The 25,704-nt window shown below is 36.4% G+C and overlaps 2 protein-coding genes across 8 annotated transcripts in view; one reads left to right on the top strand and one right to left on the bottom strand.

The window, feature by feature from the left end:
• LOC139125575 (nephrin-like) overlaps positions 1-17,472 on the bottom strand; it is an 82,771-nt gene extending 65,299 nt beyond the window's left edge. For 3 of the 4 annotated variants that reach the window (XM_070691671.1, XM_070691675.1, XM_070691676.1), the window contains exon 1: positions 17,266-17,472. The gene's annotated coding sequence lies outside the window, so the exon portion shown is untranslated. Of the gene's footprint in view, positions 1-93; positions 212-17,265 lie in introns of those variants that run through there. The other variant, XM_070691673.1, reaches the window with a different exon arrangement.
• A 533-nt stretch (positions 17,473-18,005) lies between these two features.
• LOC139125576 (uncharacterized) overlaps positions 18,006-25,704 on the top strand; it is a 75,657-nt gene continuing 67,958 nt past the window's right edge. Inside the window, exon 1 of one of the 4 annotated variants that reach the window (XM_070691678.1) lies at positions 18,006-18,314. Coding sequence is in view for 1 of the 4 variants with exons in the window: in XM_070691677.1 (XP_070547778.1) it covers positions 18,266-18,314 (49 nt within the window). In the remaining 3 variants the exon portion in view is untranslated. The remainder of the gene's footprint in view (positions 18,315-25,704) is intronic. The other 3 variants (XM_070691680.1, XM_070691679.1, XM_070691677.1) reach the window with 3 other exon arrangements.

Genomic DNA, 25,704 nt, shown 5'->3' with positions numbered 1-25,704 from the left:
ATTGTGATATTTCTCTCCACAGATGTATGTAGAGACATGAATTCACTACATTGAAAGTCAATGCCATGATTCAACACAAAAAGCATGACTTACTGAACAGTATTCCGTGCCAGCAATCGGCTACAACGGAACGATGATGGATATTCCAGGGGGAAGTGCAGTGGTTCCTGTATCCAAAGGAGTGGATAGATATGCCACTGGCTACAAACACTGTGTACACATGGTGCACAAAACAGTCTATAAAAATCCACACATTAAATATGCATTCATGTGCTAGGGATGCCAATCATGATGAACTGCCATACCGTAATATTGCACAATTTGAATATTCAAATTTCCTCACTTAAACGGCCATTTGTACACAATGGAATCAGTAATGCTAACATTTATTTTTATCATACGGTTTCAAAAATTTATTCAAATTAATGTGGTCACTTGAAATTTACCATGATCAAACTCACTGTATATCTGGCTTTACACATTTCAGAAACCATTGCTTTAACTTGTTCTCTGTCAAGGAAACAGATTTCATGTAAGCACATCATTATTTTGTAGAAGTTTCTAATCTTGCTTGGTCAGTAGTTGAAACACTGCTCTTGTCAGTTATTGGTGTAAAAATTTATGATATTTCTCCAGGAAATCCTGCCACATGCATTGTTACAAGATAGTTTCCTAATGATGAAAATAGTTGCCAGACAACCCTTGATTTTACTGTGAATCATTTGCCTTCATTGAATTATCCCTCCTCAACTGCCAATGTGTTCTTACCAGCTAAACCCTATGGAACTTCAAGACCTGCGACTGCCCAAGAAACTTTTGAAGAGCAATAGGTTCACACAGTGTGATATTCAAAACAGGCCAAACAAGATAGATAGAATGGCTGTGTGATCATATCAGTCCGATCATAGAGACATTGCCAATTAGACTGCGAAAGCTGGGAATACATACACTACTTCTTAGAGACACACAGAAAGGACTGCATCCTTACTAATCCTTACTAGTATAGTAAGCTATATCTTATGAAATGCTGCACAATGTCAAAGACTAGCCATGAGAGTTGGACATGTTCCCTCATACACTGCATAGCTGACTGTATCAAGTCCAGTCAGCCCTTTTTAGTAATTATCTCATTACTAGCGAGCAAAAGCAATTCAACTTTCATCACATGACAGATATTTTTCAAATAATATTCATACTTTATAAATATTATATGCCTTGTGAACCGGTGACCAAAATGGTCCTTGGAGAGTTAGACAAAATGGGAATAGGTGGGCTCTCTGATGTTGCCATAGATACAAGGCAGCATTTTCAGAATAACAATCATTGTGTTACAGACACTGCCCTCTACAGGGTAAAGGCTGTAACATCAATCATGACTCGGTAAACGTGCAGTTTCTTGGAAAAAACAACTGTTTGATAAAATTCGGGTGAAAAAGCCAAATGTCACAACGTGAATAAGGCAGTTAAAATTTAATACTTAAAATCTGACGCAGGATGTGTGTAGTGTTTCTCTATAAGTTGTCAATATGACTCTTACATAAAGAGGTTATATTCATAAATTGTCATAAATTTGCTGAGCAGGAATGAAAATATCCTCCAAACTGCTATCACAAAGATTACACTGCAACACAGTAAAACAAAAATTTTGCCATCAATTATATATCATTGGAGCAGATAATCGCCAATTTGACTTACTTCCGTCATACTACATTGAGTCCTTCCACAGAGCATAATTTATGAACGTAAGCTCTGATAGTCTTCAACTCGTAAGGCAGACATGACATGAGATATTCTCATTAATTCAACCAGCAAGGGCATTGTCTCTGGCAAGTACTACCAACAATGTGAAATTATCTCCACTTGGTAAAAGTATCAGATTGCTAGAGTATCAATGAAACAAGTATTATAATTACACAGTGGAATGACTGGAAATATAATGCTTGAAAAATTGTTGTGAAAATGATCTCCCCTGGCATTTGAACACACCTTTCAGAATTTGTAGACAGCATGTCAATGTTTATCAGCCATAGGTCACAAGGTAATCTTGTCTGAAGGGTTGCCTCTTGCAGAATTTTTAAGCAAAATTTATGACTTTGACCTTTGACCCCGTTAACAAGTGGTTTGTTCATAGTTTGAAACATAACAACTGTTGATATACTATTATACTGATAAGAGGTTGGAATTCCTAGGAGTACACTAACTCCATTAATTCAAGCCACCCACTCACACATTAAATATTATTAGATTACCATAAACTGCAAATTTAAATCGCTAATGATACACCATTCAACTGTTCACGTCAACAATTTTCAATCAATTAAAAACACTTTTTAAAAGCTATCTTTTATTGATTTACTTTATCAAATAACCTTGTGAGTGCATAGGCAAATCAATATTGGTAACGAATTAAAAAAAAATTTGGAATTTAAAATTTGTGTGTACTCAAAGTATGAAATCATTGTCCACCATTTATTGTAGAGTGGCTAAACCTTTCAGTTGGGGCGGTGATTTATACATGTCCATATTTTGAAATATGGTTTTCTTGTGAGGGAATGCATTAGCCTAGGCCAAACCAGCGTGGGATGTACATGAATGCTGATGCATTGTCAGCAGAACACTGAACAATGAGATTTCAAATACAGATGATAATGCAAAAACACAAATTACGCAGTGTTATGCAACACATACATCACTACAGCAGATATTGTCACTTGGATTTACCTTTCAAATGGAAGGAACCATTTTGTGAGAAATGTCATTCCTCAACCCACCATAGACTGCAGAAATGACACTCATACTGATGAAACGGTCAATACAATGGAATCTACTGCATGCAGAGGCTTGAAGCATTTGACATACAGGCCACTGACCTTTGACCTCAAACAATCATCAGCAGACTGCAAACCAATCCTATGCTAACATTAGATAAAATTTTAACACTTCTACACCAAGCAGTAAAACAGGTCTTTAAATTAAAAATGTGACGGCATATGGGTATCATTAAATATTGTGTCTTGATATTAAACCACACTGAGTAACTTTTAAATTCCTTCCCGGGATAATTTCCATAACAGCAGCTGTTGTACATGTTGAATTGTGTCCTTTGATAGCTGGAAAGTATTTCTTTGGTATTTTTGCATTTAATTCCCTATTTCTTAACACTGATGCATCAGCCTGCGTGTTTATACAGGTGTGAATGGCAAAGCCTCAGAATTGCTATGCTCTAACTCACCATGGTTTATTTTTCTGATTCTACTGGTGGGCAGCCATCATACTTCAAATCTTAGTGGACAAACTGCCTCTTGTTCTGTTATCACAAGATTTTAACAACATAAGGGAAGGACACTGCAGTGTCTGAATTTTTTGCAACAAAAACTATACACAAAACTGATTACTGGTAATAAGTTTCTTTCAAATCATGTACTTGTGCCGTTGGACTTCTCATATGCACCAGACACAAGGTTTGGAAGGTTTTTCTAAATTTTTTATATTTTCAACAAATGTTCATTCCTCAATTCTCATAATACTTTGTACATGTTGTACAAATAGTATTTTAGAATTCCATCAGAAATTTTGGACGTCAATCAAAAAATAATACCTTGACTAAAATGCATTCCATAGATAGTGTTCACTGTCAAACAAAAATAATGTCAGTTTTATGAATTTAGTCGATAATCATCATTGCCGAAGTTAAAGCAATGCCTAAGGCCAGATAAATTCATACAGTGACAAGCAGTAACTGAAATAATATCAAACATTCAGGTGTAAATGAATTCAATGACAAACACAAATAATATCTTAGCTTGATGTCTAGGAATATTTTCATTAACAGATGTTTTCATTTGACCCATTCCTTGACCCCCCTCAGCAGCCAGTCTCCACCAAATTTAAAACAAATAACTTTCACATTGCTTTTCATTTGCACTTAAATTCAGTCTTATACAGTATACCATGGAATTCAGGACAATATGTTTCCACTAATGTGTCCTTATTGTCAGAGGATGTTACAATTGTTATGATGACTTGAGTTTCCTTAGGAGTTTCTCACAGACACACATTGAAAGAAGACGGAGTAAAATGTGTTAGGCTGTTAACAAACAGTGACACCATTCTCAGATTTGTTCAAGTTGTGGTTCTAATGTACAGCTGTTTTAAATTACTCACAAATACAGTGGATCTCTGTTGTAACTTAGGATTTGAAATTGAAGAGGAATCAGATGATAGCCTTACACTCACAAACTTTCTGACAAATTGATTCAAAATAGCTTTACATTTTTCTGCAATATATGCCGAGACGTCTAGCTCTCACTATGATAAGAATTCTTGTCCACAAACACATTCTCATCTAATTTATTGCTTTCCATAAAGTATATCTCAGAACTCCTGACATAATGAACCTAGTCATCAGTAAACTGCATGAAACATCTGCATTTATTGGCTGAGCCATGACATGAACCCTGGGACTTGATCTCCTGGGAATTCTCTAAGTGATAAAGATTCTGAGAAGATTTCCAGCATCTGGCTGAGGTTACAACAGAAACATGTCAATAGATGATAACAGACTCACATCTAAATTGTCTATTTCTTGACTGCAATATTTAATATTTCAAAAACAAATCCTACAGTGACCATGATTCATACATTTACAAAACCTTGTTTCTTCCTTGAAGCTTGCAATGATAATAATAAGCTCTCTTATGACTAAGTCTAAGATGACTAGAAAGCAGTCAAAACAAAAGACCCGGGAAGTTGTCATTCAGATCTGTCCCGGCTGTTCCAGAACTCATAAATTTTCCCCTGATGAATCTTCACATACAGAAACGTAACACACAGATGGAACACAGAAGGCATATTGATGAAGCATTGCTGACTATTCCATGGTCTATGGATGTCTTTGCATTGTCCATGCTACTTTCTGACAATAGTGTTCAACAAACCAGCAAAGTCATCAATATTTGATGACAAGATAAAGCTACATTGATTATTTATTCATAAGATTTCCCAAAGCAATAATTGGCAAGTATGTTTGTTTGAAACTGTCAGTCCATCCTAACTCTTACCTGATATTCTGTCAGCATGTTGTGTGTAGAGCTGTGACAAAAGACAACATTATGCAAAAGCATTTTTTTTTCCCAAGTTGTAAAATTTCATTCCTGCAAAAATTTCAAATCTAGTCAGTTTGAAATGTTTTCCTCAGTTACGCCTTATGTCACCATCAGGTAAAGTTGGTTAAAACCAGTGAAGCATAACATTTGAAGGCCTTTCTTTGAAGACATGCTTACATTATTTCAACAGATAAAAAAAGCTGCCACAACATACTAAACAAGTGAGAAATGTGTATGGCTCAGCTCTATGCTGTTTTCTCCTGATTTTGCAGATAAGGAGGTGATACTGTCTGGTAGGAAAGGATTAATAAGAAATTAGTTGAAAAAATACAAAGAAATAGTCATCATATATTGACAGCCATACCTTCATTTGTTTCAAAGCACAATGAAAATAAATATTTCACATAAATTTCACTATCCTTATATTCAGAGTCACCTCACACTAGGACAGCACTATTTATTGTTAGACTGTTAAGACAATACAATGGCATTAACTGTTATGTTAATTTATACTGCAAGATATGTGACATTTGATGACAAGGTACAGCACATAATTCACAGAAAATGGAAGCCTTACTCACATTAATGACATATAAGATTAATTTACAGTAGAATCGAAAACTGCGACCTCGTAGTACTCGTTTGCATGCTATAAATATTTGCAGTCGATCTCTCCAGTTGTGAGATGTAAAACCTGATCATTTACAGCTTGTTTTTGACGTGGGAGTTGCCACGGTGACATATTGGATAGCGGCAATTTACTGTTTCCTACAAGCTTCAATGATGTTAGCCAGTCCCCTGTGCATAATTCACAAACACTAAGCAGTTCAGAGTGAGACAAGACATGAATTTCAATCAACCAAATTACGTGTTCGTGACTAAGATGTCCTGTAGAAATCAATTTGACATAAGCAGACAACATGGACAGACGACGATGACGTAAGGTTTAATTGTTGCTCCACAATGTCATATATATAAGTATGTAAATACAAGTTGCCATGGAAACAGGCTATATTGATGGAAATGGCAGCAGATGTACTCCTTTACTACATCATTATCTGTGTTGAAATCAGTCTATGGTATGGTACATATGTATCTGTGTTGAAATCTGTCCATGGTAATGGTACATATGTATGGTATGTCACTTTCCTTTCACAGTCACATCAGTAGAAATGTGAACTAAATCTTAGGTCAGCTGTCCAGTGTTATATCTAGAGGTGATTGATAATATACCATGGACAATCCCATCGTCTATATTAACCCCTCCACCCCAATTACAATCTGCAAAGATACACTTGTATCAGTGAAAACAACACTGGCAATGCAGTCAATCTGATGTGTAATTACGAATCAAAAAACTACCAATCGCTGATCTGAATGTAAAAACCTATGCAATGGATTGAGGTCAATTATATTGCCCAGTCTAAGAATAGGTTGACATTCTCTCTCAAGAGTTTCTGCAAAGTGTCACCCCTACCTGAAACAAATGAAATATTCCTAAATTGTGACATATCATCCAAACCCTACTTGACATGCAAAATGGAATAATCATGTGTGATAGGTACTCTTCCCACCCCTTAAATAATAGTATGTTCTTACATAGCTCTGTAATTTATCATCTATTCCTGCAAATTACCCGTGGAATATAAAACAATATACAAACTAAATGTGTCAATTGTCTGTTGCACAACGTGTACTCATTTGGATATTGGCAAGTTGATTATAATATTCACACTTTTGCTCGACATCAAGCAATCTGAGGTGTGACACATGCTACACAAGATTATTTGACCTTTAAACAGTACTTGTGGCAAAATATAAAGAATTTTTAATTAAACCTTCTGACCAAATGTCTCTCCGAAGACATCAATGTTTGTTATGGAAAAAATAGGTTTAACTGCTAAATTCAGTGGGTAAAGGACGTAACCATGACAACTGTCCCCATCACAGACATACATGTACTTTAGCAAACACTTTGAAATCTTTATTACCTAATATTATTGGAAAGAAGGCAATAGAAATTAAATTTCAATTATTCACCATCAGAGATAAAATGTGAAATTTTACAACAGTCATCAAACATTACTGGCAGTCAAACACATAACATTGTGATATGACAGAGGAAAGAAAATATTCCAATTATTGAATAAAGCAACAGATGACAATACTAAATAGCAAAAATCCAGTACACCATACACAAATAAACATCACTTGTTGGTTTGCAGATTGATATACTGACACATTGAACTAATCAAAGAACAGGTTTGTCACCGCAAGTTTCAACTAAACGCTACAATCCTACATCACTATTTAAAAATCCAGTTTGAGTAAACAGAGGAGCAGATTGGGGTCAAGTATCTATAAATAGCACTTGAGTTTTACTATAAGCTCTACAACTTAGTACAGGCAATTGAGGTGTCTGATGTGGCTAAACATTTGGCCTTTTGGATTTGATGATTTATTCTAATACTCCCAGGGTTCATTGCAATACTACTGAGAATGACTGCATCTGAGTGAAATCAGTAGATATACAGATTATCAAAGTTGATAAAACGTTTACAAACACTGACAGGATAACACAGCATATCCAACTTAATTATTGACAAATATTTAGGATATATCCCAGGGACGGTGAATTTTCATTTATTTCTGTTTGAATTTTCTTTACACTTCAGTCAGGAATAAAATACCATATTTATATTAAATTGTCATATATCAGGGTTTTCTCCCGACTGTGCAATAGCGCAAATAGGGCATTTCAAGCCATTTTCTGCCCTTTAAAAGTTACTGACTGTGCGAAAATCGCGCACAAAACACAGCAAGCAAATACGCCTATATAATGGTGACCCAAGCGCATAGTATAGTGACCTGTGAATTTGCTATTGTCTCTGCCCCTAAAATGTCAAATCTGCCCCCAAATTTTGATGAGTGGGGAAGATATTGCTCCCTTCAGTGAACACGCAGAGAAAACACTGTATATATAGCTTTCTATTAGAATTTCACACAGTGATGAGACTGACATCATCCTGTATTGTGAAGGAAATTCCACATTTGAACACACTGGCATAAGGCATGTGACAAACACACCAAACCACAGTGTATGGTATAAATGCTGCCGAGCGATATGAATTTTCATTGTAATTTACAGAAAACCAGCCAATGGTAGATATCTGATGGCAATTAATTAATACAATGGTTACCGACATACACTACACTGAACATCACTGTTTTCTTAATCATTCATAAAATGATACAATTTTATCAACGACATTTTTTAAGGTCCTGTTTCACATGTTAAATATAATGAATTCCATTATCAGATAAACTGTGAAACAAATTTGTTCCCAGGAAAAGATTATTTTTGCTTCTGATATTTCCTAAAATGCATTCTTGACGTCAGCTACAGTAAGTGATCACTGTAGAAATGCCCATGGAGGAATTACAGGAAAATAACTTTCATTTGAAATAAGTAGGACATAAATCAATAATGATTGATTTCTCAATTATTGCATTAAATTACAGCTTTATTCGAATTCTTAATTTGATGGATAATTGTCATTACTAAAATAAACAGAGGGTTGGAAAATGACTACTGTGCAACAGCGCAATGGGTTGTAAAATGTGATAATTAATGAATGATATTTCATACCTTTTGAAGATCGATACTCAAACAACCATGTTTGACTTTCTTCGAAGGTCACTTTTTTGCACACCATTCTTATCTTACATACAGTGGTTATGTACTTTGAGAAGGCATGGCAAATTTTCAGTCAATTACTATTCAGTAACAACCTGACATTCAAAATTCATGGCATGGATGATCTGGGTAAGATATGCATTTGAACAATGATATTCCAGATGACAATACACACAATACAGGACTAAGGTTGGTTCAATGTGTATTACAAAGCTTACATAACAGATATACATACATCCAACAAAATCTACAACAAAGTTGCATCTCTGATAACGGACAAAGATGTCAAAGGTGAAATACATGCTATTTGCTCTGCGTTATGTAATTGTAATGTCTTATAAACCAGACTACCTTCTCCATTGGCTTGGTACACATTTGATAGTTTCTCAGAGGGGCCTGGTCTCATCTTTCTGTATGTTCCATTTGTAAAACTGCATTTAATTTCTTCAAGAATATTTTTTACAGAAATTCACATGGTGAAAAACAGCAAACAAGTGTAATTATTATCAAAATTGTGATATTTTGCATGAATAGATACTTGTAATGATGACACTTGCTGTGTTGATTGGTGGATACTTGACCTATGTAATCAACTACAAACTTACTGTTCTCCTTTGCCATGACAAAACCATGAATTCAGAGATGACATTTGGTGACACCAAGGTCTGAACTTGGACAAGGATAGTACACTTATTGTGTAACAATTTGAATTATTTGTTACCTCAGCACCACAAACATAGCTGGAATGCCATAGGACAGCTTGCCATACCTGATATGTAACACATAAGCATAAATTATCAGCAATCTCTAAATTTTTGACATGATATAACTTGGTAATAACTCATTGTTCAGTGTGTACTTTGGTTAATGACACCCACTGTATGGTTGCCTGCCCCTCTTACTACAGTAGTTTGCCACCCCTCATACAAATGGTATGGCCCACAATAAGTGAAACACAAGGATATACCCAACCTAGGCAGACTTTCTCTGATTGTCCTTCTTTGCATGTTGGCATTTAGTGTACTTCAAACTGTAGCTAGTATATCATTTTGAATTTTAAGGAATCACAAAGCACTTAAAATGTTACATGAACTAAGTAACATTCATAAAATGTTAGTTGCTCTGAATAATGATGAAGCAATGATGTTTTATTTTGAATTCCATTATTTCTGAATTACACCACACAACCTAATGGTATTATGATAACCATTTGATTTCTGTTCAACTATACTAACAGGAACTGGAGTTTATTACAGCCACAGAATATTTTATAAATCCATTTTTACATCAAATGTGGAAATGATGACTGGTAAAAGTTTGATCTTTGGCATTGCTTTCCTCTTTGTAAATGTAGAAAAAAACCCCAGAATGCTATAGAGTGGAAACTGATTTGAATCACTTCATGACACACTACATCATTATGCACTGGTTTTACAAGATAATGCAAAATCTTCATTTAGTCCACTACACTATGATCAACATATTCTAAAGGCAACCAATATACAGCCCTGGCAATATTTCCAATTCCACAGGCCACTAACAGCCCAAGTATAATTTTTAACGATGTAAAATTCATCACAGACATTAGAGAGAAGAAAAATACCTGAATGAATGCTGGCTGACCAGTAAGAAAGATTTCAAATGATGTAAAACCAAGCTGTTAAATGTCATACAGCTGTCCGCAGTAATGTCACATTTCAGTTATCCCAGTTTACAGATAGATGTAACAGCACACACCCAGAATTTTACCCAGATCTTTGTTCCCCCTACACAGTCCCCACGTCAGTAAATTTTTATCATAAACTGGTGACAATCTTTTCTGTAAAAAAACACCCACAGGTGCATACTCTGTGGCTCTCAATGGGTTAATGGATTTCACAGGTACTTGCAAACATATTCATAGATCCAGCTTCTTTAGTGTTTCCATCTCTCTACAGGACAGCTGTTTCAAACTTCACTCTGAAACTTTCTATCCACACTGGCTGATGCCATGGATATTTGCCTTTCTATCCACACTGGCCGATGCCATGGATATTTGCCTTTCTATCCACACTGGCCGATGCCATGGATATTTGCCTTTCTATCCACACTGGCCGATGCCATGGATATTTGCCTTTCTATCCACACTGGCCGATGCCATGGATATTTGCCTTTCTATCCACACTGGCCGATGCCATGGATATTTGCCTTTCTATCCACACTGGCCGATGTCATGGATGTTTGCCTTTCTATCCACACTGGCTGATGCCATGGATATTAGCCTTTCTATCCACACTGGCCGATGCCATGGATATTTGCCTTTCTATCCACACTGGCCGATGCCATGGATATTTGCCTTTCTATCCACACTGGCCGATGCCATGGATATTTGCCTTTCTATCCACACTGGCCAATGCCATGGATGTTTGCCTTTCTATCCACACTGGCCCATGCCATGGATATTTGCCTTTCTATCCACACTGGCCAATGCCATGGATGTTTGCCTTTCTATCCACACTGGCCGATGCCATGGATACTTGCCTTTCTATCCACACTGGCCAATGCCATGGATATTTGCCTTTCTATCCAGACTGGCCGATGCCATGGATATTTGCCTTTCTATCCACACTGGCCGATGCCATGGATACTTGCCTTTCTATCCACACTGGCCGATGCCATGGATACTTGCCTTTCTATCCACACTGGCCGATGCCATGGATGTTTGTTTGCCTTTCTATCCACACTGGCCAAGGCCATGGATATTTGCCTTTCTATCCACACTGGCCGATGCCATGGATACTTGCCTTGAAGTTTACTGTTCATTTATGGGGTTGGAGGACCTAAAAATGACCCGTGTTTCCATTCCTATGAAAAGGTGATAGCTTTGTGAAATAGTGGCTGTCTTTCACATAATACATTGGCAGCGGAACAAGTTCATTGTCCGATGTGAACAGGACAAATTTAACAGATGTGTTGCTGTCTGAATGCCTGGCTTTTGATAATTTATCAAGGAAATCTTAAGGTTGACTGACTGCCCTCAAATCAGTCTTTAACCCTTTCACCAACATGGTTTGGACCAAACTCATTGTTATTAATTAATTCTTTTCCTGCAGTATTGAGTTGAAATCACACAGATTTTCACCCATTTGTCTTGCTTTGTTATAGAAACTTAGATCACGTTTACAAAATCTGTTTTCAGAGGACTTCAAATGTTCAATTTTTTGTGAAATGCAACACATGGAACATGTTTTGCTTCAGTATTGGTAACCAACTTGACCTGATGGTGAAAAACTAACTCAGCAGATGGTGATTGTGAACCTGCTTTCCAGGGAATTGGATGAACTGTTAAATAAAAGCCACCAAATGAAACATACATCCTACATGAAAATGTCAAATTTGAAATTGCAAGTTTTTCCTTAAACTTTTCTGAATATAATTTTATATGTATGTACGTCTGCAGAGGAGAATTCTCAGATGTTCACTACCTCATGCTGTCGGTAGCAAATAAAATGACAATTTCTTTATTCCAACAAATAAAATGACAATTTCTTTATTCCCACAAATCAAAGAACACTGGTCTTGAACATTCTACAGAGAAAGAATAACGCCAATTTCTACAGAGAGAGAATAACGCCAATTTCTACAGCTTGTGACACATACAACTAGTATTTCAGTGGCCTTAGAAAACAAATGACTGTTTTTTTCACATGAATAGGCGCCATGGAATGGCAAGCTCATTATCTAGGTCTGCAATCATTTAGGATTTTCTACTCTGTAACGACTTCAATGGACGTGTCATTGTCTAAGGACCTTTTTGTTCAGAGTTGAAAAGATAAGGTGGTCTGCTTACAGAAAACAGTGACCATGTTAAGACAAAACACACTTTACAAAATTCAGAAACTCATTTCAAGCTCACTTCAATTTACATTTCCACAACTTTCATGTTCTACCTAAGTTTTCATAGAACTACTTAATCAATAACAAGAATTAACATCTATGTGGACGTATTAAGTCAGTAATAAAATTAATTTTAAAAACTGTTAAAATGATAAATTATATTTATGTTAAACAAGGGAAGTCTGCTGAAAGAAATGCCAAATATGGTTCAAGTATGTTTGTTTACTATCATAAAATCAAATTTACTTGGATCAGCTTTCAAGCACTTACAGAAAATGAAATTTAAATTCATCATTTGATCTCATTAAATAACACAGAGTGCATTGTCATCACAATAATTCTGGCACTGCCATATGGCAGCAACATTTTCCAATCTAGATTGCAAATGGCAAGGAAAAAATCAACATCTACCATTTCAAAGTGCCACAACATACTTGAAACTAGACTATCCTCTAAATTTTGTGGAATGAATATCAGGCATTTCCTTGGAAAACACTATTTCCATGGTTAGACAGCTTGGATCACAACTGAAAAATTTTCAATATTTTCTGCAGCTGTGATGTCCTAAATTTGTCCTCCTAATACGGTAGCCACCCTGTTTAATAGGCAGTTTCACAGTGTTTCTGTGCAACACTGCAAGCAATGAAATTAGCTGACCCCCTAACCCAGTGTCAAAAGGCAGCAATATATCACTGTAGCATGCCCACTGAAATGGGACTTGCATAATGTCCACAAGGACACCGAGGAGTTAATACTGACCATTCAGCCAATGAAATGACCTGTGTCATTGAACAGCTTACCACCAGTGCATACCTTTATTTCAATGACTTTTGAAGGGGAAGGTAGAACACCCTCCATCCAATACTCTCTCCCCCCCCCCCCCCCCCTCCTTTCCATTATCTGGGTGGGTACCACCGACACACAAGACGTAAATTCCTGCCACTATACCTGATTCTCAAAACACAGATATGATTTTGCAGAAGAGCCATGAGGTTCTCAACAGTGTTTACTCACTCAGATAAAATGTGCTGTCTCTTTGTTGCAGTGGCATATTCATACGGTAAACTGCAGGAACAAACATGGACTAACAAATAATATACAATGCAAATTAATTAATACAGTAATTTGCTAATTTGCCATCACAACCTAAAACCAAAATCTGTTCGGATCTCTACTCAGGGGTTGCAGGTAAATAAAGCTATTATAAACTGAACTTTCTCTCTCAGTCTGTCTTTCACAATTCACACTCTCAATTCCATTTCACTTGGCAAATCCACTCCTCTACTGAAAACCATGGCAACCAACTGAAGTTTGGTTCCACATGGAACAACCCTTAGTCAAAAGAGGGATACTGCACTCCTTAGTCAGTTTGAAAAGGGCACCATCAGATTTTAAATCAAACATTCCTCTCTAAAAGCTGACTTTTCTACATATTAGTCTTCCGCACACTCCTCACTGTCAAGGAATCGATATGTCACCCTTGCCAATTGTCAATATTAAATTCACTTCACATGCAATCAAAGTTACCACTGAAGCAAAGAACAATATTTTAAAAATCTGCAGTTTGAAACTTAAAAAAGGTCTTATATGTCATGCAAAAACATTGCCGGTACTCCATGTACGATTGTATTGGCACGTTGCCATCACTTAATATGGCTGGGAAGTACTCAACTACTGCAACAAAGTCTATAAACAGATATGCTTTCATAATAATCGGTATTATTTGTCATCTGATACGTAATAACTTATCGTTTGACTTTACTATACTTCATTATAACATTTTCACTGTAAAAAGTCCTACATTTCCTTTGTTCCTGCTCTGTAACTGTAAACAAAAAACATGCCTCATACGGCCAACCTGAGTTGCATCTGTCTATCATGTGATGAAATATGATAATTTACATCATGTCCAAAATTACTGAATTAAAATGTGTGAGATTTTCAATTTTGAAGTTCATTTTGGAATTTATAAAATTGTTTGCATTTCATGTAACTTATATCACATCAAATAAAAGTTGTTGGAAATGGTTTGAAAGACGGATGACTTTGCTGTACATCAGCTAAATTTTTTACCGAAATTAATCACACCTGGAGGTTGTAAGGTGTTACTGAAGACTAGAAAATTTGCACCATTGAATTTACAGTATGCTGAAATCAAATGATCATGATGAATGGAAAGCAACTAAGCTTTGCTATTAATGGAGAGGTAAATTATTATATCATTAAAACTCATTCATGAAAACATCTCAATTATCAGCTTTTGAGGAAAAAAAAACAAAGCTTTCATGAAGACCCACCATACCAACCACCAGCACCAAACCATGATTCAATTAACGCTTCTTTCACAAATGTTCTGCTTTCATGAACATTACAGACTGCAAGATGACCTAGCACATTGTCCAAACAGGGAACTTCATTCAATAAATAGACTTTATCTGTCCATGAAATCACTTACTCTGGAAGGTCAACCCATGAAGGTAAAAAGCTAAAACTTCAGAGAATGACAATGGGTTTCCTTTTCCATAATAGAACGCACAATAGGACAAAGTAGATATTATCATAAAGTATTAACATATCAAATTATCCTTGGGAAACAATAACTTGACAAAGAATGCCAGGAAAGCGTTGTGTGTTGATCACAATTAACACTTTTCAAAACTGCATTCTTATCACTATCCTTCAACTGAGTAAACATATTTTAAAATTCCCATTTAGTGATTAACAACACTAATCACTAGTATAATATATGCTGTTTTCAAAGATTTGTCTTTAGATAAAAATATCTTAAAAATAGGGTGTTGGAAGATGTGGATACCAACTTTGCTTGTTGACAGGCTTATATAGTGTATCATACCATGATCATTTAATAGATTGTAACGGCAGTAAATTCAAAATAAGACAGACTAGATATGTGCTGGCAGTAAATAAAGCTAGACAAACAGTATAGTCATCTGTTCAAGAGGTAGGTTATTTTCTGCTCTACAAATGAAATCTTTTTTTCTATGTTTGTCACATTGTCGATGGATAAACGAGGCACAAGTCGACTTGAAGATTTGTCCTAATACAGTCACATGATATCAAGCTATTTGGCACTTGAACTTTTTGAAAACATATGCGGTGCATAATAAATCAGCCTTTTTCCTAGTATGTCAGTCAAGTCTTGAAGCAAAATCCAAGTCTAGTTTATGCAGCAATGATACAAAGAGTTACGATTAAACTAACTCCTGATAATATCTCTCGTGTGAATTGCAAATGTGTTTTTCTTTGACATAAAGGCATGCACGAACCAGTAAACTGACTGTAGTGACAGCATTGTTCTTGCGGTTGAAAAGGCCAGTAAACTTCCGCACATATCCTCCCCCCCCCCCTTTTTAACTGAGACGCATAGCATTAGGTATGGAATTTTATGAATTGCCCTCTCTCAAATGTGAATGCATTACATAATGATACCAATTCGCAGGCCATCATCCTTTGTACAGGCTTAACCTGTGGTAATAAATTTAACATTATTACAGGTAAATGACTTTGGCAATTGTAAGTTACACTCCATTGTTCAGTAGCTACTTTCCCACAGCCAAGTTAGAGGACTGGTCTGTCTGAAGACTGGGTTCGACCTCAGATTTCAGCTTGCCACCTTACAATCAGACGAAGAGTCCGAGAAACGGCAACGAACAAACGAAATAAAATTCGTTTTCTTCCTTTCAAACAAGGCCATGCAATCTAATTCCTACAAAAAAAAGACGCGAGGTTTCTGCATATAATCAAATTTACATAAAGTAACCTTGTTGATGATAAAGCCAGTCAACGTCCCTGGTACAGCAGTCCTCATGAAGATTTTCACTTCACGGTACACGGGTCTACTAGCAAATGACTTCCACAATGCGATAATTGAGCTTGCATTCGAGAGCTACTGCTTTTTTTTGGCATGCAAAGCATGAAGTTTTTACCCTCTTTGCTAAATACAGCTACGTTTTGTTTGTTCCGTGGTGTAGAGTCGAAAACATCTACTTATAAATAAAAGACGATGACAATGCTAGCCGTTTTGATCAATAATAACCAAGCGTCGTCTCCTACACTGCAGCAGCGCTTGGCTTCAATCGAAACATTAAAAAAGTGATTGTCCGGCGAAGTAAAAACCATTTGCGCACAAAAAACTTGCTAACTAATAACAAATGCGTTGTTTGGGTCTCAACATCACACCTCGGTCATAGAGGTACCGAGGTAGGGACTTCATGAAGCCATGCACAGCAACGCGACGCGATTCAAAGCAATCAGTTGCACGCCAACAAACGTCGTCTTCCATAACCAACGCTTTCAAGACATCTTGCATATCAAACGAAAATTTCCATTCGTGAATAAAAACTGTCTTTCAAATAACAAAATATGCGCTTGCTGTAACTGATAACATTTCTGTTACTGAGATTTATCTGCTTACATGACTTTTCTCGCCGCGCACTTTTATTTTCACGTGTGCAACGTCTCCTTCATTGTCATGTAGATTTTTCTTGAGACGGGCTTCGACATAAGTCTCAATATTCTAAACAATTATGACATGTGCTCGATAAAAAGCGGCTCATCTTAACGTACCTGAGTAAATTACTCCTCGTAGGATTTAAATTTCCTCCAAAGTCAAACTTCTGTGGCAGTCCTGACTGCTGTCAACGATTGCCTGCAGTGGCTACCTCCCAGACAGCTTCAGCGAAGACTGACATGAAACGCCTAGATGACGAGTGCAGCGACAGCTTTGGCAACACGGCCTCACAGGAAGTGTGGCGGGAAAGTTGCCCAGTCATTAACGATTTTTTAATATGGCTGCCTATCGCCCAAAACTTGTTTCTTATACATTATTCAATTTCTTGAAAGACAAGAATTTCTGGGAGCGAAAAACAGAGATAAAAGACAAAATATTTTTGTTGCTGATCGAAGAACATGGCATTACATGGCATTACAAAAAATAATCTTCATAAAATAAGCTTATTTATTTTTAACAAAGGGCGAGACAAAAAATTTAACGTACGACATTTAATTATTCAGCGTTACAGAACACCTCATTAGTTTTATCAAACCAGATTCAACATCTCGCATACGTGTTGCTTCACAACCGATCTAACAAGGAACAACTGAGCCCTCCTTACCAACGGGGGCAAAGTCCTGTGTCAGAAAAATAAATTTATAGTCAAGCGGATCCCGTCATGTCAAATTGCGTATAATGAAAAACTTGGGTGGCCTTTATGGAGCCCTTTGCACACCGTGTTCTCACCGCTACTCTTAACACCCGTGATCCTTCACGATTTTATGCTTTGTCTCTGTCAAAACGGGAATCCTGGGAAGTAATCATTCGGGCGAACTGAGGTAAGTGTCGAAATTGGAAGTCACCCCCTTTGTTGATGGTAAATCCACTCGACTGACGGCTATTTGGATACAGCGCCGCGCCACACTCGTTCGTCTCTCGAAAACGACGCACATTTCAACGGCATTTCCTCGCATCTGGAGCATATAAGTCACTCAACAAGCCTAACAGTGCGATCTACAAGAACAACTGATCGAAAATCAACTATTTCTCGGAGCAGGTACTCTGAAACCAAACATGTTTATGAAATATAGCGTCTCGCTTATCACAGTGCTCGTGCTTGGAGGTGAGTGAATAATGCAAAAGTTCATCAGCACAGCTTACAGAGTCAACCAGTTGCCAAATGGAATTGTGCGCCACGCACCTTTTCAAGTGGCTTTATTTGTACATGCCTAACTTCCCAATTTTTACAGCATCCCTTTCTGCAGAAGGTACACTGTCCGCAGTGTTGACAGATCTTCACCGTAAAAATTCAAAAAAATAGGGGAGACGGTTGGATCGACCCTTGTCATATCGACTTGGTATCGATCACGACCACAGTTCAGGTTAGCTACGTTTGCAGTGATCAACTTTTTGTCTCCCTTTGCGATGAACCACTTCAACGCGAAGACATCAGGAGTATAATCACATTGTCTAGCTATGACATCAAAAGGGAAAAAAGGGGCTTCTAAAGCAAGTAATACCGCAAGATCGTTGTGAAATAACGTAAACTGAACACGACTGCGACTTAATGAATGCTTGTTATTGACACCATAACTGTCTGCAGGGGACATTTTTTTTTTAACTCTCAGAATTCATGACTACCCTTATGAACACAAATACATGTAATTTATCCAGACCTTGTGGCCATAACAATTATCTGCACGTTCCGTGTCCCGAATTTTGAATTATCATAACGCAGGCAGGACAGCCACCTTCAACGTGTTCAAGTCCGTCTATTATTCCAACGATCCCGTGATGAAATTTCAACAGCACATTCATGCATGTAATATTCCAGACAGCTGTATAGAAATGTTTACACGAGTGTGGACTTCTAATAATGTATAAGGTCACAAGTCGTACGAGGATTCTTATTTGAAAATATTGTCCGACATTTGATGGTAAAGAGACCTAAAACATAATTGACAATTTTTGTAGACTGGTAAGTGACTCGCTGTTTAATCTTATGTTGTAGCTGTTTAAAAATTTATAACCAATTCACATGATCTTTTCTTAGAGTTAAACCATTACGAGATGGAACTTTTACTTATTCTTTCAAGCACTTTAAAGCTTTGTAATCACATCTGAGGATGTTAGTTTCCTGTAGATAGCGATTTTTCACATATTAATTGCACACATCTACAGCATGTCTGGTTGAAGTGTGGATATTGATGTGTCATGTATGAATATAGAAATTTGTGTCTGATAAAATATGTACAGAGCAAACAGTTTGAAGAAATGATCAGTGGCACATGTTAATGAGTGCAAGCTTCTTAATTTTGGTCCATTCATAAGTCATTTAGGCAAATATTGCTGCATTGATGGTGTCAACTGTTCTCAGGGTTTTCCTATTGTTAATTCTTATGCATGAATGCAGTGGGTGTTTGCATTCCAATGTGACTTAAAATGTTTTATTCCATAATCAGTTGGTATTGAAGAAAATCTCAACATTTGCATTTCACTGCAACTAAATGTAGTATGTGCCTTGAAAGTGAAAGACTTAAATTTTTGCTCAGATTTTTTTTATGAAACTTTCAAACATTCTCTACCAAATAAGCTATAAAAATTTGGGGTCACTGTGCAAAAATTTGGAAGTAGAGAAAGAAATTACCTAACATTTTGCGATATTTAAAATTGGAAAAGGGCCACCATCCCTGTATTAACTCTATGATTAAAAAAAAAACCTAAGATGGTGGAAACTTTTCTTGCTCCAAGAGCGTTAAAATGAAGCCTCACAATTGGCAGATCAGAAAAGAATTGTAGAAATGTTCTACCTTATAATAAAAATGTTGTATACTGAACAACAAGCAGGTAAAATGAAGATTGACTTCATCCCAGCAGATTAAATGTGTCTCCCAGACGTCAAGTTAATATGAACAGATGTATGTATGATGATAAACTATCTCAGTAATTTGTCTGTCCCAGCATGCAGCAATGATACTGACTAAGCCATTTTGGTAACTTTGAAATTATAAGGGAATATCCCTAAAGGCACAAAGAATGTAATAAAGCCCTATGGTTGACAGTACATGGGTGTACACCGAAGTGAAACAGACTGTGCCCACAGGGTTTTTTTGTGTGTCAAAGGCTTGCCACTTTGTGGGTTTTTCTTTTGAATATGTTAAAACTAAGTAGCAACTTCCTTCAATTAGAAAAGTCCAGTTTATAGCCATCTTAAAAATATTATATTTTATTTGTGTCTTTTCATTTCATGACTACACAATGGGATGGCATCCATAATGTCCCCATGTTGATGTTTGGGTTTCCCATTTCTTATCAGCTAGGGATTCTCTGTTATGACATCTCCCATATAATGGCCGTTGGGCATTGCCTACTAATCTTCAGACACTAAGATGTTTCTTTTGACTGGGAGTCGCATTGCCATTTTCTCCAAGGCTTGGCTTTACCATGCCTTTTGAAAGTTGACCAGGGAAGACTTATGAATTGTCATACAGTGACAGATGTCCCCGTTTTGCAAATGAGGATAAAAATAAATACTCTAAATTTGGCAATCGCTCATGCTGTGCGTTATCATTTTTTTCGGTGGTTGCATTAGCGACAAAATGTTCTAATCTTGCTATCCTACAGAGACATACTGTCAGTTGTCCTTGCATTTTCCTCTTCAACTGCAGAGAAATCTTAGATAGTAAAATCTTAGAATGAGCTTTATAATGCGGCACAGATATCTCAAGCAGAACGCCACATTCTTGCAAAGACATAAATAGCAGATCTGCAAAACACTTAATCAACAGTATGCAAAGTATTTTTATTGAACAGGTCAGCACCAGCAATATCTTTTGATGTTTTCTGATGGTAAAATACTTGTTATTTGACAAGAGACTACATTGCAAGATTGCTTGTTATAGTTATTATAGTTATTAATAAATCTCCACATTTAGATATATTAGTTTCAATTTTCATCAGAAAAGAATTAAGAGCGAACTTACAATATCAGATGCAGCTTTAACTTATTTGCATAAGTTACTGGTCTCTTGTGAGACCATGTGGTAGTAGTTGGTTTGTGTACAAAAATCTACTTTATTGTAATGTACAAATATTACACAGGAAGAATCTAATTCTTTTTTAATAAATTGTTAGCTACTATAGACTAAAATCTACAGAAGCAATTGTTAAATTTTTGCTATGTTTTGCAGAGAAATAAGTTTGTATCTCTGGACAAGTAATGCTCAGTATGTTCATATGAGTATGGTGTATAGAATTTATTTGGCCTTATGATCCTGTGTTTTGATTGTCTGACCATAGCAGTGTTTTGTTACATTAGATGTTGCTGCAGTAAGTTTAGATGGATTCCCCAGTCATGTTTTGTGAGAATTCCACTGTGCTAACAACAGATAATTTACATATGTCACTCATAGTCGCACCCTTACAAAAGCACTTGCTCTGGGGTCTATGATGGTATCAATCACATATGTACATACAGCTATGTGTGACCCCATATGTGATTCAACAGTCCGGTCATCTGCTTACTGCTTTTTAAATTCTTCATGAAGGAACTCCGTAATTTTTCAACAATCATAAAAAATATGCCGTTTCGATTATGTAGTGCTTCATAATTTTGAAATTGAACAATATGGCAAAATTGTCACATAAATTGGAAATTTTAACATAGTTGTAGCAACAAATGTCTTAAGTCTCCATTTCAATAAAAATATTTCCAAACGATCAAATTATAGGCAATTTTCCATGCACATTGTTGTATTTAAACAAATGTATTCTTTGATTTTAATCTATGAGTTTGAGAATGAAATCATATCATCAGCTCTGCAGCATCTCAAAGTCAAACATTTTCATTTCACTCTTTCAAAGGAGATAACAACCACAGAGGTCAGAGCCATTGTTGCTTTAATGAGTTTCACAACAAAATTTATGACTTGAATCAGTGCTAATTAACAGCTTTTGTAGTCGGTCAGTGAAAAAGCAGTATGCAAAAATTGGAAGAGACAGAAATAACTACATTACTGTCTAATCTTGGTTATCTGGTCATTTTAGGAGTATAACTTGGTCGTGAATGTTAAGTATCATGATAAAATAGTCTTGTTGAATCAATGAAGCACATCAATACTCAGTCTTGTTGAACACTGCAGGACAAAACCATGTAGGTATGAAAGTGACAAGCATCTCATTAAGACAGACAATGGATAATCCTTCCATTACTCCTTTGAGAAATTAAGAGGGGGCAGTTGTTAAAGTCGGCATGCCATTATTAATTTATGCAGGCCAGGGAGAGATTTACAATAGCAAAGCTGTTTGGCTTAACAGGGAGACTTTTCAACTCTTGTTATCAGTTGCTTAAAATGCAAATGTGATAGGGCGTATTTTAAAAGTAAAAGCCATTGCCAGCATAATTTCATTGCTCAATGAATTATGTAACTCAGATTTAACTGCAATGACAAAAGCCTAAGACTTATGCTGGCTTTCCAGATAAGTTTGTAAAATGCTGCATCAGAGAACCCATGTAACAAGAATTTAGATAGAGACAAAGAACTATCTCTTTAGCTCCATGCTTTAACTCATTAATTATGTGCACAGACATTCTAAATGCCAGTATTTTGGATGTAAGTTTGAATCACAGTTTCACAAAAACAGATATGCCATTGTAACACCTACATTGACACATACAAACTGGGAGACAAACCTTTCCTATGACACTGGACACTGGTTTGTTCTATATTTCAGCATCAATTTTTAAGACCTTGTTGATTGTACTGAATAATGAAAGTGTGGAACTGAAACTTTGAATCATTTATTGTTCTGCTATATTTACTGTTAATCATACACTGCTGGGAAATCATATGATGTACAGATGTTAATGACTGTTGCCAAGATTTAACAATCTGACTCAAAGATACCATCTTTGCCTAAATTTGGCACTTGACTGTCGTTTATATCACAAGCTTTACTAAAAATAACTTAAACAATGAGTCATAATCCTTCAGTTTCTACAAAATCAGAATTTAATTACTCGTAATTCCTCTTTGTCTCAATGCTAGAAATGTAGATGTACCTTGGTGTACCAAGGATGTTTCCTGGTTGCTGATCAAATAGATTATTGCCATGGTCAAATGTTGTACCATGGTCAAATGATGCTCAGATTACGGCATACACAGTACAAGTCAGTTGATATCCTTATTTGGTTTGCCTCCATATTGCTGTGGCATTACCTACTTTGATACTCTGCTTTAAGTCGACTAACATTGTACAACTGGCCATCTTTAGTTTTGTGTAGACTAAGAAATTTCAATCAAGCAAATCAGAAAGTAATAAGTAAAGAACAAATTATCTTGTAAAAGAGTGTTCAGTCCCTGTTACAAGGTAACAACCATGGTGTGATGAACTGTAATGCATTGCTCAACTTCCCTTACTTTGTTTCAATCATGTCAGAAATTATCATATGCATAAACCAAAGAGAAGTAAAAATTCAGAGTTCATCAGTTGCACCCAAAACACATGATTGAAATGCTCCTGCCATACATTGAAAACAATAGCTATGTAAAGAAAGGAACAAAGTCAGGGCCTGAAAAATACGCTTGCCCGATGCCCGGGACAGACTGATTTCTAATACGGACAAGCGCAAAACTAGCCCTCACTTGCCCGCGGGCAGAAAGTTCAGAGTCAACTCAGTGTTTTGCCAAGAGTGCGATCTTTCGTCTTTTGACGCAAATTAGAAACAATGTCCCTTGAAAGTACCAGACATGGGTCACTCGGACGCACTCAAATCGGGACTTATTTTTTTCGTCTCAACCGAAACACTAAAGAAAAATCAGTTACTCTGTTACAGTTTGCGATTCATGGTCTGAGCAAGTCGATGTGCGTCCACTAGCCACTGGACCCTGGGGCAAATGCCGGGCCACGTACACTCCACTCATTTTACATGTAAAATGTAACGAGATAATAACCAAACAATGATGTTTGAAGCGGAAGCCTGGATTATTTTAAAAAGAACAACTAACTCTTCACCAAACAATTTGGACAGTGAAACAGTAATGCAAACTTTATTGACAACCTCCGTTACCCAACTAACGTGCTAGCACACAGTGTGCAAGCAGAATGAAATTTCTAGCCACACTGCACGGAGCATCAAACGGCACTATGTTAGTGTGATGGAAGCTCACAACTTTACCTAAAAATATCAGTAACTCCAAAATTTTGATGAAGCACTATATCCCTGTCTTTCAAAGTAGTATTTTGCCGTCAGAAATTTCTCCAGAAGGAGTCTCATGCCACTCTTCGATCGTACGCAGCAAGCTTGTGTAGGTCACCATGCTGAATTCCTTATATGGTCAAGACCCCCTATCTTGATTGTAGCGGACCTTAACAAAAGCCACCTAGCTTGTCAAAACCGTGGTATGGCAAGTTGCTATTGCTATTATGAAGAGAAAGGAGTTCCTCTCAGATTTTTAGTGTTTTCAACCTATTTTTTTTTGCAATTTCAATGAAAAAGAATCAGTCATTTGGGCAATTATAAAAAGGAAGTGAACTTTACAGTGGTAGTGAAAAAACCATGTTAAATGCCTTCATTAGACTATTGTCTTCAATCACTTCTGGTTTTGTAGTCATAAGTGTGATGAAACATCTTACTAGTATTTATTTCTGTTAAACACATCTAATGCAGTAACTTGCAAGAATTCTCATAAAAACTGAAGCATATTAAATTAATGTCATTATGGCAATGTACTTTTTTACAATTAAAAAAACTGTAAATACCACCAATTTGTCACAAATCATTGTAGGAGAGGTCCCACAATCTGGGTAAGAGCAGAATCATTTTTTTGGAAAATTTTCAGGGCAAGTGAGTTTCTGCTACGGACAAGTAGAAAAATAGAGGCTACTTGTCCGGGGACAAGTGGATAAAAATTAAATTTTTCAGGCCCTGAAAGTGCTATATTGTATTCAGTGTTCTCCCCAGGATCAAGCAAAAGCGTAGCGGCTAATTTGCATAATCATTTGCATATCATTAATTTATATTTGCATATGGATATAAGCTTGCACATGCACCCAGGCATTCATGTACACTCACAACAAAATGCAATGGTAACACACAAGTATGCAATTTGAACATCATGGAAACTCTTTATTACACTTAAATAAATCATCACACTGCACAGTATAGTACAATTGCAATTAAAATAGAAGATTCAAACAGTAACAGCAAGTTCAGATTGAAAGCAAGAAATGGTTCGTCTGGTTGGAGTTTCATTAATTAAATATTGCTAATAAAATTGTCAAAAATTGCCAACAATGAGGAAAATTCATAAGTTTAAGCTTTACACAATTAAAATGTAGAGTTTTATATCATTTTTGAACGACAAACACCGCGAATAATGTTTCATCACGGGGATCAATTTCAACCAGCCGACCCCCCCCCCCGCGTAACTACCACTGCCACTGAACATCGTCGTTCGATTCTTCATTTTAAAAATACCACAAAGATGATCACAAGACATGAACTAAGTACG

Source organism: Ptychodera flava (genome assembly GCF_041260155.1).
Source record: "Ptychodera flava strain L36383 chromosome 3 unlocalized genomic scaffold, AS_Pfla_20210202 Scaffold_25__1_contigs__length_14229661_pilon, whole genome shotgun sequence".
NCBI lineage: Eukaryota > Metazoa > Hemichordata > Enteropneusta > Ptychoderidae > Ptychodera > Ptychodera flava.
Note: the sequence above shows the minus strand (reverse complement) of the source record. Positions and strands in the feature narration are given on the sequence as shown.